Raw genomic sequence first — 15,361 nt, forward strand, 5'->3', positions numbered from 1 at the left:
AGAATGTAGCAATAAACAAAACGTGCCCCACAAAACAACTCCTCTTGCCCCAAAATAAAATGGTGGAATACTTGTAGCAAATTAACTAAAGTAAAAAAAGACCTACACCTTTTAATTAGCCGTATTAAAGTGTGAACAAAGGGTTATTCATCATGAACTAGTTGAGAATTAATCAGACATGGTAACTACTTAATGCCCCAATTTATAATCCTTAATTAAGTAGTTACCAAGCCTGAATCATTCTAGATAAACTGTTCACTATGAATTAAGTTTTTGTTCATGCCTTATTACGAATGATAAAATGTAATTATTATAAAGTGCTACCAAATATTTTGGTCCTGTTTTAGTCCTACTCTGATGGAGTCTTGGATTGCAAAGCTTTGATTGAAATTAAGTTTAAATATTTATTTCCGAGCTTACTATTACATATTTGAGCACCTAGTATTGTATCTATACTGTAGATATATAGAATAGACTTAATTGAATGCAATAAGTTGATCAATTTGAGTTTATAAAGGCATATTTGAGAATAATGATAAGAAATATCTATATCTATATAATGATGTACTTGCACATTTGCCTAGGTTAAATGATTGACATTGTAGTTGCTTTGTGTTATCATTTGTCCACAAAATAAATGTAAATACACAACATCATTTAAGTTTTAATAATATGCTTCAGGGAAGTAATTTAGACAATACTTAAACACTTTCCCCTAAGGATTTTCAGCTCTATCTATAGCCGTCTTCACCTTCCAACAGCGGGCAGGACCGAAGTGACAAAAAGCCTTTGACGTGTGAGTAAACTTCACTGCCTCTTTTCTATTGGACGGAGTTGATCCATTCATTCAGATGTTGCCAGGGAGAGACACCCCTGCCCCGAAACACTCCTTCTTCTGGTATTTTCCTAATTCCCATAGGAAGCGGTCAGGTCATCTGTATTTGGGACAGCAAATGTGACAGTCGGAAGGATGTAGCTGTGGGCATGAGTCACTGGGGTAACAAGGCAAATGGGTAAATTGTACTTTACAAATCAGCTCTGGTTACAGTAACCCACATCAATCAGGCTTAACACTTGTGCCTATGCCATAATGAATTTCAATTATTCTGTGTACAATACATCTACCGGTAACTGCAAACTTCTACTACTTTTGCATTTAGGCCATTATTTTATGTTTTATGGTAAACATATGTTCCTATTTTCTATTTCTCAAGAGTGAAACATTGCTTTAATGTGTAGAAGGTGTTTCTGGTTGGTGTTAATAAATTAAGTGACTATTTATGACGTACTAGGCAGATTTAAAACACGTATGTAAATAAATATTAAGTAATGTTTTTGACGCCAATCTCTGCACATGTGTGGAGATGTGTGTCAAGTTTACCCACTATAGGGGGACAGCTCTAAACAACTGAATACTCTGTCTAGATCTAATATTGATTGAGACGCTTGAAGGTAGTTGGTAAAAGTGAGTGATGGGGAAAAACTAAAATCTTTATCCAGGCAGAACTTTCCCTCTCCATATATTCTATTTTATTTTGAAAACAACTCCCACGGCCAAGGTGTCACAGGGGGCACATACAGTATCCATCCAAATATTTAGACGTTGGAAACCAGCATGGATATTGAGTGGGAGGGCTGGAGGTGTCAGGGATCATAAGTGACCAATCACAGAGAGGCCAAGTGAGCAGAAAAAGCCGGTCGCTTGAACACAGATATACACATGTCACAGTGCAAACAGAAGACAGGGACAACCTTAAAGGTGTGCTCTATCTTTCTACAGGACGTCCTGTTGTGAATCTACACCTGAACCTGACACAGAAGAAACTACTGGACACTTTAGGTAAAACTACACAGAAATGGTGCAGAAATGTGGTCAGGCAAGGTAATGTAATGATGTCCTGCTTTCAGAATCTGATTTATTCTAGAGGGCAAAGGTAGTTTTTTTTAGAAATTGTATAGTTGACTGTATAGTAAATCCATAATACATTAAGCTAAGTCCAGTTATTTTAATAGCTAGACTTGCATGTCCTAACAATTTAAGCAGTTAGAAGTGTAAATATTAAGTGAGCATAACAAGTGTATTGGCATTATGCAATATTATAAAGGTTAAACTGATTTTAGACTTGCATTCTTTTACGAAGCAAGGATCACTCTCAGTTTCTATCACATTAGAGCTAAATTAATATATTGTGAACTTGCTGTTGAAGTTAATAGACCACAATATTGCAATACATGGTTTTTGGATCAGCAAGTTGTTTCCCTTGATATAACTGCCCATCCAGTGGTCTCGTAAACTTTGGGACAGGTTTGTGTAATTGTGGGTGAGGGTTGGTGTGTGTGTTTTGATCCCTGAGTATTCTCTGTCAACATGGCCGCTCCTGAAGCAGACTAACTTTGACAGCTGGCCGACCCACAGTGGAAGGCATGCGGCTAGTTCAGTGTGTGCCAAATCTCTCTGTGCTATTTATACTCTCCTCGCCTGTGCCGCCCCCGGTGTCGCTTCATTGACACTTCGCCACACCAAATGCCAGAGGTGTTTGATTAACATGTGTTCAGTATTTTAGTGGACTGACACTCTGTGATGTTAAAACTAATCTCTATTTTATCATGGAATCTTCACTATCATCTACAGCCTGTTATAAAGGGATTTATCTGATTTTATAATATTGCGTTATAATCACTCCCGCTTCATATTTGCCCAAACAAAATTTATTCTGCTGGTTAAGTTTACATGTTCACTGACATGGCATTTTGATAATTATTATTCCATGGTCTTCTAGCTACAGTATCTATGGGTTTCAGACTGATGAAAAGTTGAGATCGTAGCATTTAACAAAATACTGACTCTTTTGAATGGTCAAAAGTCCTCAAAATGGCAGCTGTAAATAGAAATCCCTCCTCTTCACATATCTTGACTCGAGCCTGTGCCTCCAAAACATGTATAATCTCTGCATTCTTTATAAATGTGTTACTTTAACTCACTTTTGCATTTCTCAATTTGATTCTATTCTTTTTCAGTCAAATGGCGATCCCCACGATGTTCAACTCCAACACGACCTTCACCATTGTGACTGTTGACTCCGAGCTCTCCTTCATGGGGAAGGGGGACGGTCAGGCCCGTGAGGAGGAGAAGGGGTCTCTGGTCCAAGCCATCTCTCCCCATTTGAAGAGAGTCATGCAGCAGGGCACAGCTAAACATGTGGGACCAGCACAGAGTCCCAGAACGTTTGAGGAGAACCCTGACGTCTCCATAGTAGCACAGGCTGAGCGTAAGTGCATGAGACTATTAGTTTAATTCAATAGAATGAGGAACGTGTTAATGAATAGTGTGAAAGCATTAAGAGTTTACATAAGATTATATTATTATCTACAGTTGCACAGTGGCAGAGAGGTTAGTGTGTGATTGTATTGTAATAGTCAGCCAAAAAAATCTCTGATCTTTACTCTTGATATTGTATGTTTTATATTTACTGAAGATTCATTCATTTTAGGTGAAGACTTCCAGGAGTTTAGCCCTACTTCAAATGCACAATTGCCATACTTAAGACCCCAGTTGCTTAGAAAACACAGGTACGGCACACTTTTCTTAAGTTTATGGGTAAAAGTTTATAACTACACGTATTTCTGCCTTAGTAAAGCATGAACAAAGACTTAATACAAAGACATACAAACAAAGACAAATAGGTTGTTAAGAATGATTCAGGCTTAGTAACTACTTAACTAATACTCTAACCCTAACTCTTAACCCTAACACCTAACCTTAACCGTAACCTTAATGAAGAAGTTACTCACAAACAATTTGTTCATTATGAATTAAGTCTTTGTTCATGCTTTGTCCAGGCAAATTAAGGTGTAGTTATTAGAAAGTGGTACCGGTTTAGGAAATTGCAATATTCTTTTACCTTCTTCCAGTGACCCCTTGTGGTTGTTAAGAATTGTACACATCTTAAATTTAGTATGATATCCAAGACTAATCAGATTATGAATGCTTTTAACGTTTACAGGTCTCTTGCCAAGGGAGCTGCTCTTCTCAGCGACACAGATGAGGACGACTCGACAGGCCCGCCTCGTCACCTCCAGAGGAAACAACGCAGAAAAAGCCGTGTTAGAAGCAGCGCAGAGGACGGGCAGGAGCGCCCGATCATCCAGGGCCTTTGGGTGCAAGAAATTGATTGGGTCAAATCAACCGGCAAAGAGATGACCTCATGTGACATCATCCCACCTCCACCTCAGTTCACAGACTCTTACAATGGAGATCAGGTTTCGTCTTTGTGTTGCAGCTGTGAAGACAAATTCAAAGCCTCTGAGGACCAATACAGATTATCAGATACAAGTTTAGACAGGGGAGACTCGGATTGGGACTATGAGCAGGACTCCGAATCCAATAGTGACTCCTCTTGCTGTGTGGAGGATTGTGGGCAATGCAACGCTGGCAGGTCAAACTTGACCTTTGCCCTTATGGGTGTATCCGGATTCAGTCAGGATCCAAATCATTGTCCGTCCAGCTGTGAGAGCTGTGTAACTAATTCCTCCAATCGTTTCTCTGGGTGTGCGCAAAGCCTGTTGGGAATGCTGGGCCACACCTCCGTGAACTTTGGCGCAGATGATATGGATCAAATGGTGGCTGCTTTGGAGGAGCTGAGAGGGAGGGTGACTCACATGCCCAAGATGTTTGCGCCATTCTTCTTTGAGGATGTGATGAGGCACAGCCTGCGAGAGTGGAACACCAAACAAGCTGTCAATGAAGGACTTTTATTTAATAATGTAAGATACGTGCAACAGACAGTGTTTCCCAAATGTTACTACTTTGCAGACATAAGGTCCATGAGTTTCAGAGAGATGAAAATCTAGTAATTGCCATAGCAATTAACAATTCAAAGCAAAATATTCCATCTTTTGAATGGGCAAAAGTCCTCAGATATCACCATTTCAAACCTTCTTAAAAGGAAGCTGAAACCTGTGTAAATATTTAGCAAAAGTAAATGTATTACTCCAAAAATCTACTTGATTACAATGCCATGAGTACAGTAATGTGAGTATTTATAATGAGCACTTTGACTATGGCACTGGGCATACGTAAACTTTAACACTGAAACAGTTATCAATTCTTAAATAATAATCAAAGCCTTAGTTTAATCGTGAAGCAGCTTTTGTCATCAAACTGTATAGCTTTTAATATGTTTAGGTTTAGGACAATAAAAAGCATGCATTATCTTGCATGACAATGGGGAGAAAAAAGTTTTGTATTTTGGGAAAACATGTTTTGTTTTGTCAACTGCTATAAATTATAGTTTCAAAATATTTCAACCCAAAGCTGAGACTGTGATGGGTTAGTTTCACTCCGCACTTTTCTGACCATTCACCATCCATTATTCATTGACTTAGTCACACGGGTTATTACTAGATGGTTGATCACACACTCGGGCAGTGGTCCAGTCGGTTGAGTATTTAAAGTTTGTTCAAACCTCTCCTGAGGCCAAACTGCTCTTGTGTTATTGAACAAGACGCTTTACGCTCTGCCTAGTCCTGTCACAATATTTGGCTGGTTGTGACAGGAAGGAAGAGCGTCCAACATAAAAACCTGCCAAAATACCAACCCAGTGGGCAAAAAGGCCTTATAATAATTATCATTTACAAACATGTTCTTTTTCAGAGGGCAACTTGAGTGTAGGTTATGTATTTTGGATTATAAAAGGCAATATTGTGCTTATTGTAGTTATAGCAAAACTATTTTCTGGTGGGGGGGTCTGCCGCCTGCGTGCCTCCATAAAGAGGTTATTACTTTGCCCATAATGTTCGACAGTATGGCATTCAACATATCTTTCCAGCTTTTATTTGTTTATTATTATTTATTCATTGCTCCAGAATACCCTGAAAGGCATGTATTCTTAGAGTGAGAGGGCTTGCCTCGCCTCAAATCTGACCTGTAACTATGCCTGGTCTCCAAGGTGATAGATAGAACTTTAATGCCATACTGTGGAACATTCCAGAGAAAGCAAAAACATCTACACCAGAAATGTTACATAGAACACCTTATGCCTTCTCTTGGTTGACACATTATGCTGTGGAAAAGTTGAATACAGTTGCCGCCCTGATCATCATAATCTAAAACACTTGCTCTGATGTCATCCACTTCAAAAACAAAAGCAGTTTCTGAAAAATCTGGGTCCTCACTAACTTTGACTCTTGTCCTGCCCCTTCTCCAGGCACTCCAGCCCAGAAGCTTCCAATACAGGGAGGGACACGAGTATTGTGTTCTCCATAACATCCAGAATGGCTCGTATGGTGACGTCCTCACAGTTCAGGACAAAAGGACTGGATTTACATGTGCAGCCAAGAGAGTGAGTCACTATCTTCAAATGTGCACCACCCAAAGCCCATTGGATTACACTGTCTAAAGATATGTTATCATTAATGTATAATTGATTTCAGATCCCTATCAGTCGTTTTAGCAGCGAGGAGGTGAACACGTGGAGCGCTCAGGACTCTCCTCGCATCATAGAGCTGTTTGGGGCCGTGAGGGAGGGCCCACACATTGTAATGTTCATGGACTTAAAACCAGGTAATTCTTTCTTCTTTAGGTTACATTTAAGTTACAACACTTTTCAAATACTATGTGTTGTTGTTTTATGTTCAGCTTGTTTAGGTACACTTCTGAAGGAGATGATCTCACTACCTGAAGATTTAGCCCTGCATTACCTGCTTCAGACTCTAGAAGCACTGGATCACTTGCACAGTATCAAAGTGCTACATCTTGATGTCAAAGGTAATTTTTTTTTTAAAACAAAGCACATTGACAGGTGAAATGTACATGCCACTTGTGTCTGGCTTTTAACATGGTCCTCTGTGTTTTTATTCATTTTAATTTATTTTTAAATGGTTTTGCATGTACTTAATTTCACTGTTTTTTTTTTTTTTAATTAGATTAGGACTAGTAAATTAAATATGAACTTCTTCTTCTTCTTTGGTGTTTAATGGCGGTTGGTAGTCAAGTGTTACATTACCGCCACCCACTACTGTGCTACGTCTAGACTCTCTAGACTTTCGATTTTATTCTTCTTCTGTAGTTGTTGTTGTTCTCTTCTTCTTTGGTTACCGTGAAGTGTATTGACAAAATGTGCTAAATAAATAAAAGTGGATTAATAAGTTAGAGTAAGTAAACACTGTACTTCGCCCTTCAAAAGTCAGATAAAGCAGAAAAAGGATCTATGTGCAGTAGGATGGTGTTAGGTTAAACAACTGAGTCCCAAACTGTAGCTTTTGTCACGTGTCAGAATGCCATTTATTCCAAATACCGTTCAACTGTGAATAAAGTTAAGTTATCACCCATTTCCCGCAGCAACAGTAAATTACAGTATTTAGACTCAGTTCTGTCAATAGTGTCCAACATTTTCCAGATTTAAGCTTTAAGCACTAAACCTCCACCCAACACACAGCTATGACAGACAGTGCATGTTATAACACTGGCTGCGCCCACTGAAGGGGATCCCACGGTAAAGCCTACAACAGCTCTCTCTGTCAACCATCATCCCCCCTGACGGTCCCTAATCCCAAACTGACACCTCGGCCCTAACCCAGTCTAATCTCCGCTGAGAGGATTCAAACGGGCCCCGCATTGTCCTCACCGTGGGCTGTGGGCAGGGTCACACACTACTGACTGGATAAATGTACTGGCTGGGAGAAATGCAGGCCCCCTTTTTATGATTTATTACCTTTATTTAACCTGGTAAGAACCCACTGAGAGCAAGACCTCTTTTTCAAGGGTCACAATATGAAGTAAACATACTCAAGACAAATATTATCTTTACAGATAAGATTCCAATGTGGATTTATTCTCAGTTACAACAATATTCAGCATAATGTAAAATAGGCCTGGGAGATATGACAAGAATGAATCAAGAAGGACAGAAATGACAGAATCTCAACTTCAATTTCACAGATAATGTTATTTATAGTTTGTCTGTTACAGCTTTTACCTTTAACAAACTGACTTTTTGGGCCTCCTACTTTCTTTAATATGTTACCTTAAACCACCGAGAAGGCAGAGGAGGCAGAAACAACATTATGCCTAATTTCTCACTCTACCGTGTCGTAACGAGCTCCAAATGAACACACGCTGTCGTCCTCAACCCTCTGTGTTGATTTTATTCCAGTTGACAACGTGCTGCTCTCTGCGGACTGCACTCACACTTTCCTCTGCGACTTTGGGCTCTCTGAAACATTAGATGACAACGGACGGAGCACCAAGACATTCAGGGGTGAGTCATGTCACAAAGTCTGCAATGCAATGTGGATTATGTGGATTTGTAAGCATACTGTATATATTGACATACACACTTCCATCTTGGATTATTCTTTTTTAATGCATCAAAATGTAATCACTTTTACATGGGAGTATAAATTGTGTTGTGGGAGAATGTCTCTATATCAGTTGTTCGCCAGCTTTTCACACAAAGCTTTCCAAGTACCACCAGATCTAAACCAGGATTATATCAGGCCTAATTTGGGGCTAATCATGGTCCAAAATTAAACCAAACCATGGATAAGGTATAGTTCAAAGTTATTACTGATCCAATGGAGGACAGAAACATGAATAGATTTGTTTCTAAATAAATAAAATACTCAAACTGCAGAGGGCTCCACATAGTGTACTGTATCATATGTAAGGCCTAAAGGCTGTGTCATCTGTCAGATGTCTTGCTTTCACTACCCAGACATTTAAATTCATCATACTAAATGTTGCCCCTGATGGAGACAGATTTCAGAATAGAGACACATGACATGGGATGACATAAATGGCTGAAGTGTAGGTAATTATAATATAAGAATGTGTGTGAATCTGCATTGCCTCTGGTAAATGCACTGGTCTGGGAAAAATCATTTTAAATTATAGTTATATTATGCACAATTTCCATAGAATACAGTCCATTTATTTGTCAGTATGTATCTTTATGTTACGTTTAATTGTAAGGCTTGAGCGTTGATCACTTTTGACCTGTTGTCCTTTCTCGTTCCTCTTCACAGGCTCTGCTTTCCCAGGCACTGAGACACATATGGCTCCGGAGGTTGCCCAGGGAGATCAGCTCTGCACCAAAGCAGATGTTTGGAGCAGCTGCTGTATGTTACTGCACATGCTCAATGGATGTCAGCCCTGGACTCGCTACTACTCCCACCCACTGTGTTTACAGGTACGCAGACGCCTACTCTGAGTGTCAGGTTTCACAGAGTGAAATCAAGCATGGAGGGTAATGTTACTTTGAAGACAGTGGAGGTATTGAACAAACTGTCTTCTCTCATTCAAAATAGTCAGAGTTTTCATTTAAAGACAAATAAGCAAAAAGGATAAATCCTCAAACATGGCCACAAAACAACAGTAATTCCTGTTTTATTTTGGTGTAACTTCAAGTCAACACTTTTTGTAGCCTGCCTTATCCATTAAATACCAAATGATACATTTGTATCACTGTTCCAACACGTAATGTTCTTTTCTTTTCTGGATTTGGGTTTGTTAAATTAAAGATTGCCAACGAGCCTCCACCTCTATGGGAAGTGCCATCCAACTGCAATAATTTCACAGCTAAAGTGTTCAGGGCTGGACTGAAGAAGGATCCTGATAAACGAGCATCTGCAAAGTCCCTTCGCAAGAAAACCACCAAGGCCTTAAGAGCAGGTACCAAACTCAAGTAGGCTACATACAAAGAATATAAATACTGAAAACATTATTCATACTTTTAATACTATTCTATCTGAAATTTGCTGTCATTACTATTTAGCACTGAGGCTTCCACTAAATGGAAACCACTCTATTCCACAGTTGGAGGCTTGAGTTCCTGGTCTGTCAAAATTGCCTGTGAAAAGCTGTTTTCTTCCAAGAAGCAAAATTATGACAATCAAGACATGTTGTTGCCCGAAAGCCTTTGCATTTCCAGGAATTCCACAGCTCCCTTATCACCCACAATGCACTGGGTGAGCCCTTGGAGAGCAGTAGCAGCCGACGAGGACAGTGATGGCAATCACTGGGCTTCGACATCAGAACAAGACTGTGACTTTGAACCAAAATCCTTAAAAGACAATAATGCAGATGAAAATGACTGGAACACAGGGTCAGAGTCCTCTGAAGTGGATATTTACATGGGAGAAGAAGAATACACAGTGGAGAAGTGGTCAAAATTTGACAGAGACTATGAAGGAGATTGGGAGGAGGATGGAGAGGTGGAGGAAGAAGATGACGAGTCATCCACAGAATACCTTTGTGGTCTCAAAGATGCCTTTCCAGTGCTACAAAAAGGACAGATGCAAGATGATTGGTGCAGATCTAAAGAAGAGCTGAAATACCTCAGAGACGGTGAGTCGGAAAGTGTTTTCTGACATTCAAATCAACGAAATTTCATTAAAGTATTATTACACTTACAATTTTATCCCATTCACATTGTTCCTATCTCTGCCCACATTCTTTCATTTTGTATAAACATGCGCTCTCAAGCCAGCCCATATTATGTGATAGTATCTTTACTGTATTTGTGGTTTCTATTTATGACGTACTATAATAGGGGAAAACAGATTTACTTAAAAATCATTGCTGATCTAATTGAATGAGTAAACAGAAGTAATTTGCACCCCTCTAGGCGTTTCTTTGGGGAACACAGTCCAGCCTCCCACTCCTGAGCCCAGAGATGACCCTCCATCTTGCTTCAGCTGCTCGGACTCCTCACAGATAGAGGCATCTGACAATGTTTGTTTTAGAATATAATGTGTATAAATCTTTAATGTATAAAACTACATAAAAACACTCTCCCTCAAAAGGACTCTGATCATTCATCCGATGACCTCAGCTCTGGAGTCTTTTCCTCCTGTAACAGCCAGACAGACGGGTACCTTCAGTGGACAGCTTTACCTCACCTGCCCTCATCCTATTGTTTTGAAGGTACAGTTTAAAAACAGATTGGAGCTAGAGTGAGAGGACTTTTGATTTTTAAAATGTAAAAATTGTTCAGGTGTTGACATCTGGATTGAGGATATCCAAGGACAGTGTCTGAGGATCCGTGAACAACGTCAGGTCAAAGTGGGCCATGTTGCCATTGGAATAAGTAACCAGGTAGTGTTTCAAGCCCACTTTGTCCTTCAATTACATTATGCTGCAGGCTAAATTGAATACTGTTTTGTATGTTTATTCCCTATAGATTTCAGAGGAGGCCTTCACTTTGGAGACACTGGGCAGGAAATTAGTTTCATTTGAGCAGGAGATCAAAGCATCAGGTTTATGGCTGCGCTGTGTTCCTGCCCCCAACAGATGTCAGCGCTGGAGGTGGCGGGTTAAACATGGAAAACTTGAACTACGGGAGTGAATATTTGCAGATATTGTTTCATATTGTTTGCACTAATTGTCTGCAATATAAGCTGTTATGCAGGCACCTTATACAAATGAGTCAAATGGCCAGTTTCTAAGTATACATATTCATATTTTTGTAATAAACATTTTCAAATATAACATGATGGTTTTCCTTCCTCTTTCCTCTCACAAAATGCAACCTTAGTTTAAAAAAGAAAAGAAGGCCAGAAGAGTACCTGCGTTGCACCAATGAAATTTCCCCATGTGGGACAATAAAGGAATATCTTATCTTATCTTAAGACAGATTAGTCGTTGTTGTTGTTGTTAAAATAAGATAAGATAAGATATTCCTTTATTGTCCCACATGGGGAAATTTCATTGGTGCAACGCAGGTAGATACAGAGGTAGATACAGAAGAACAGATCACTTATAGGAAGTCTGAAAAACACTTCCAGTAGAAGATCTCCTATAAATAAACAAAAACTCCCACGGACAAATAAATACATAAATACCATTGCATGTGATCACGACAGTAATTGCACATGAATGTGTCTCGACAGCACATAGATTGCACATGAATTTCACAGTAATTGCACATGAATTGCACATGAATTCCAACAGCAATTGCACATATGACAGAATTGCACATCAGTATTAGGTTAGGTCAGTATTGCGACGGGATAACGTGACGATCTCCGGGTAAGACGACTGTTCTCCGCAGTTTCATGAGTTCCTCCTTTGTGTAAACGCGGTACGGCGCCGGCCAGGGGGGGCGGGGCCGGAGCCGGGGGGGCGGGGCCGGAGCCGGGGGACTCAGAGCCAAGGCACATCGCAACGACACGACGAAAACACTCAATCCAGCCGAATAAAGTCAAAACAAGTTAATTTAAAGCGATTCCAGTGCGTGTCCCGATCGTTCGTGAAGTTCCTCTTTCATATAAACGTGTACCGACGACACGCCGTACTTTAGCGGTAAATATGCATTTACCGCCACCTACTGTAGTTGTACGTCTTCAAAATATGTGTTTACGCCATACTGTTTTTTTTTTTAAGAGAAAGAGAGAGGAGATAAAGTGAGAGAGAAAGCAGGCAGATTGGTCTTCTTTGTTTTTTTTTTATGGCGGTTGGTATCCAAACGTCACAATACCACCACCCACTGCAGTTGTACGTCTTAAGACTTTAGTTAGACCTTAGACCTCTCGGCCCAAGGCCACGGTCTGTGCGGCTTAGGCCATAAAACACGAAAAAAGAAGAAGGCCGAGGTCCAGACATGTTGTGACCTTTAGACCCATGTTAAAACCCCTTTCAAATCTGTCATTCAAAGACAATTGCCCAAAGACACATGTGACTTATCACATGGTAAACTGTAGATCTTATGACTCATCATATCACATGATTACCAACTCATGGATCTAAACCACTACTTTAAACAAAACACCAAAGAAGAAGAAGGAATCATCATGTAAGATGAATGGGCCATAAAACACCAATTGGATGCCAACCGCCATAAAACAACAACAACAACAACAAGTCGAAAGAATAAAGTCGAAAGAATAAAGAATAACGAATAAACAAAGTCTGGCAGTAATCTAACAACTACGAAACGTCTGAGGAATAAAGTCTGGCGGTAATGCAACACTCGGATGCCAACCGCCATAAAACAACAACAACAACAACAACAACCATAGAAGCCCAAAAGTTTTGAAGCCTCCTCCCAGGCGTCCGAGCGTGTCTGTAAGCATGTCTGTATGGGGAGGAAGAAGAAGAGTCAGGTCTGCACAGTGTGAAGTGAGAGAAGCCTGCGTTGCTCGCAGCCAGGAGATCCCCAGGGAGGTCTCCAAGAGTGGGACCTCCAAGGATGGAGCCTCCGAGAGTGCTGAGGATTTTGGTTATGAAGAGGAGGGATTTTCTCCTCTTTATGTTGGAAGTTATTAACTGTACTGGTCAAACGCATAAGAAATCTGAAAAGACCAGGATCATCGCTAAAGCTGCAGGGAAATGGGATAGAAAACGTGCTGCATGGGAATCAAAGGCACACTGCGTGGGAGTCGGGATGGAGACGTTCCCCATTTGGGGAGTCAGAGTGAGGAGGTTCTCTGTTCCAGGGGCTCATAATGGCAGTCGTTGGAGGAAGAAGAAGACCCCAAATGCATGGAACTTGTGGGCTTGGAACTCATGTGTTGTTGTTGTTTTATGGCAGTTGGCATCCAAGTTGTTGCATTATCGCCAGACGCCAGAAGTTCTTCTTCCATTACTTTGGTGTTTCAAAGCCCATGAGTTCATGTTGTTGTTGTTTTTGTAGTATTCTTTAGAAGTTGTTGTTGTTGTTGTTTTATGGCGGTTGGCATCCAATTGTTGCATTACCGCCAGACTTTATTGTTGTTGTTGTTGTTTTATGGCGGTTGGCATCCAATTGTTGCATTACCGCCAGACTTTATTCCTCAGACTTTTCGTAGTCCTCAGACTCTGTCGTAGTCCGTAAAAGTACTCCTTCCATTGCTTTGGTGTTACAAAGCCCATGAGGTCATGATATGTCTTTGTGACTAGAATAGTTGTTGTTGTTTCAGAGACCAACCGGCTTTATTCCAGGGAGACTCTTCTTCATCTTCCTCTCCTTCTTTGACGTTCGGTGCTTCCACCGTACAGCTTTATTCTTTAGGCTTCACTCTATAGGCTTTAATATTTCCACTGATGTCGCTGCTTGGTAGCCGTGCGTCTACGAGACTGGACGAGGACAGGAGACCACCCCCACCCCCATCTCGTCACTCTGATCACTCTGACTCCCCAAAAGCAGACCCCCATCACTCCGACTCCCATTTAGCGCCTTTAGCCTGTTTTCTATATCTGCCCAATCAAGCTCCTTTGTTCCAAGGAATCTCCCTGCAGCTTTAGCAATGATCCTGATCCTTTCAGTTCTGCTTTGAGCCTGAGCAGCACAGTTTGTTGTTGTTGTTGTTGTTTTATGGCGGTTGACATCCGAGTGTTGCATTACCGCCAGACTTTATTCCTTAGACTTTGTCGTAGTCCTAAAAGTTCTTCTTCCAGTGCCTTGACTTCCAGTGCTTTGTCCTCAGACTCTGTCGTAGTCCGTAAAAGTACTCCTTCCATTGCTTTGGTGTGGTGTTTCAAAGCCCATGAATTCAAAGCACGTTAGAACATCCTCTTTGCTCCTCATCCTCGAAACTCATGTGCTTTGAACTCAACGGCTTTGAACTCCAGTGCTTAAGAATAAAGTCTAAAGAATAAAGTCTGAAGAAATTGTGGGCTTTGAGCTCCTGGTATTTATGTATTTATTTGTCTATGGGAGTTTTTATTTATTTATAGGAGATCTTCTACTGAAAGTGTTTTTCAGACTTCCTATAAGTGATCTGTTCTTCTGTATCTACCTCTGTATCTACCTGCGTTGCACCAATGAAATTTCCCCATGTGGGACAATAAAGGAATATCTTATCTTATCTTATCTTATAAAGAATAAAGTCTGGCGGTAATGCAACGCTTGCATACCAGTCTGGCGGTAATGCAACACTCGGATGCCAACCGCCATAAAACAACAACAACAACAACGGACTACGACAAAGTCTGAGGAATAAAGTCTGGCGGTAATGCAACAATTGGATGCCAACCGCCATAAAACAACAACAACAACAACAACCAAAGAAGAATTGTCCCAAATTACCATCTATGGTAGGCTACTTATGATACAAGTTCTAAACTCAGCACCAAATTTGAACTTGATATAATAATGTCTTGGCCTTTAAGTATATTGTTTTTGGACGCCTATAGCCTAAATATTGTATTAGCAGTGAGTAATTTTCCCACATTACTAATGAAAATTACCTGTTTGATTATCAAACCTCTTTGTTTTAAATGGTTGGTACTTGATAACCTCACCGCTCTTACAATAAACTCAAATTACACAGGTGTTTGCTACTTCTCTGTAACTGCAGCTGAAACTTGAATAAACTTGTATGCGGCTACTTCCTCGACATTTTGTGCAATGTGTAACCCGGAACCAGCCTGAACTCTGATTGG

At 40.4% G+C, this 15,361-nt stretch overlaps 1 protein-coding gene across 2 annotated transcripts; it reads left to right on the forward strand.

The window, feature by feature from the left end:
* Window positions 1–1,726: 1,726 nt before the first annotated feature.
* On the forward strand, window positions 1,727–11,488 carry map3k14b (mitogen-activated protein kinase kinase kinase 14b). 2 transcript variants are annotated; one of them, XM_072456475.1, is made up of 15 exons: window positions 1,727–1,840; window positions 3,019–3,269; window positions 3,492–3,570; window positions 4,005–4,764; window positions 6,207–6,341; window positions 6,433–6,562; window positions 6,638–6,766; window positions 8,154–8,258; window positions 9,025–9,188; window positions 9,520–9,670; window positions 9,815–10,345; window positions 10,626–10,732; window positions 10,804–10,924; window positions 10,995–11,095; window positions 11,181–11,488. In XM_072456475.1, the coding sequence occupies exons 2-15, from the start codon at window positions 3,023–3,025 to the stop codon at window positions 11,343–11,345; spliced, it is 2,925 nt and encodes a 974-aa protein (XP_072312576.1). In that variant the 5' UTR covers window positions 1,727–1,840; window positions 3,019–3,022; the 3' UTR covers window positions 11,346–11,488. The 2 variants fall into 2 exon arrangements, with proteins under 2 accessions (XP_072312576.1, XP_072312575.1); XM_072456474.1 differs by having other exon boundaries at window positions 6,433–6,766.
* Window positions 11,489–15,361: the final 3,873 nt, after the last annotated feature.

Source organism: Eucyclogobius newberryi, unplaced genomic scaffold (assembly GCF_026437365.1).
Source record: "Eucyclogobius newberryi isolate DKJ021-1_F unplaced genomic scaffold, fEucNew1.0.hap1 SCAF_20, whole genome shotgun sequence".
Taxonomy (NCBI): domain Eukaryota; kingdom Metazoa; phylum Chordata; class Actinopteri; order Gobiiformes; family Gobiidae; genus Eucyclogobius; species Eucyclogobius newberryi.

Coding starts and splice junctions, on each gene's coding strand:
- map3k14b (XM_072456474.1), top strand. CDS start 3,023: ATGGCGATCCCCACGATGTTCAACTCCAACACGACCTTCACCATTGTG. Junction 4,765..6,206: donor AAGGACTTTTATTTAATAAT/GTAAGATACGTG, acceptor CCCCTTCTCCAG/GCACTCCAGCCCAGAAGCTT. Junction 11,096..11,180: donor CCATTGGAATAAGTAACCAG/GTAGTGTTTCAA, acceptor TATTCCCTATAG/ATTTCAGAGGAGGCCTTCAC.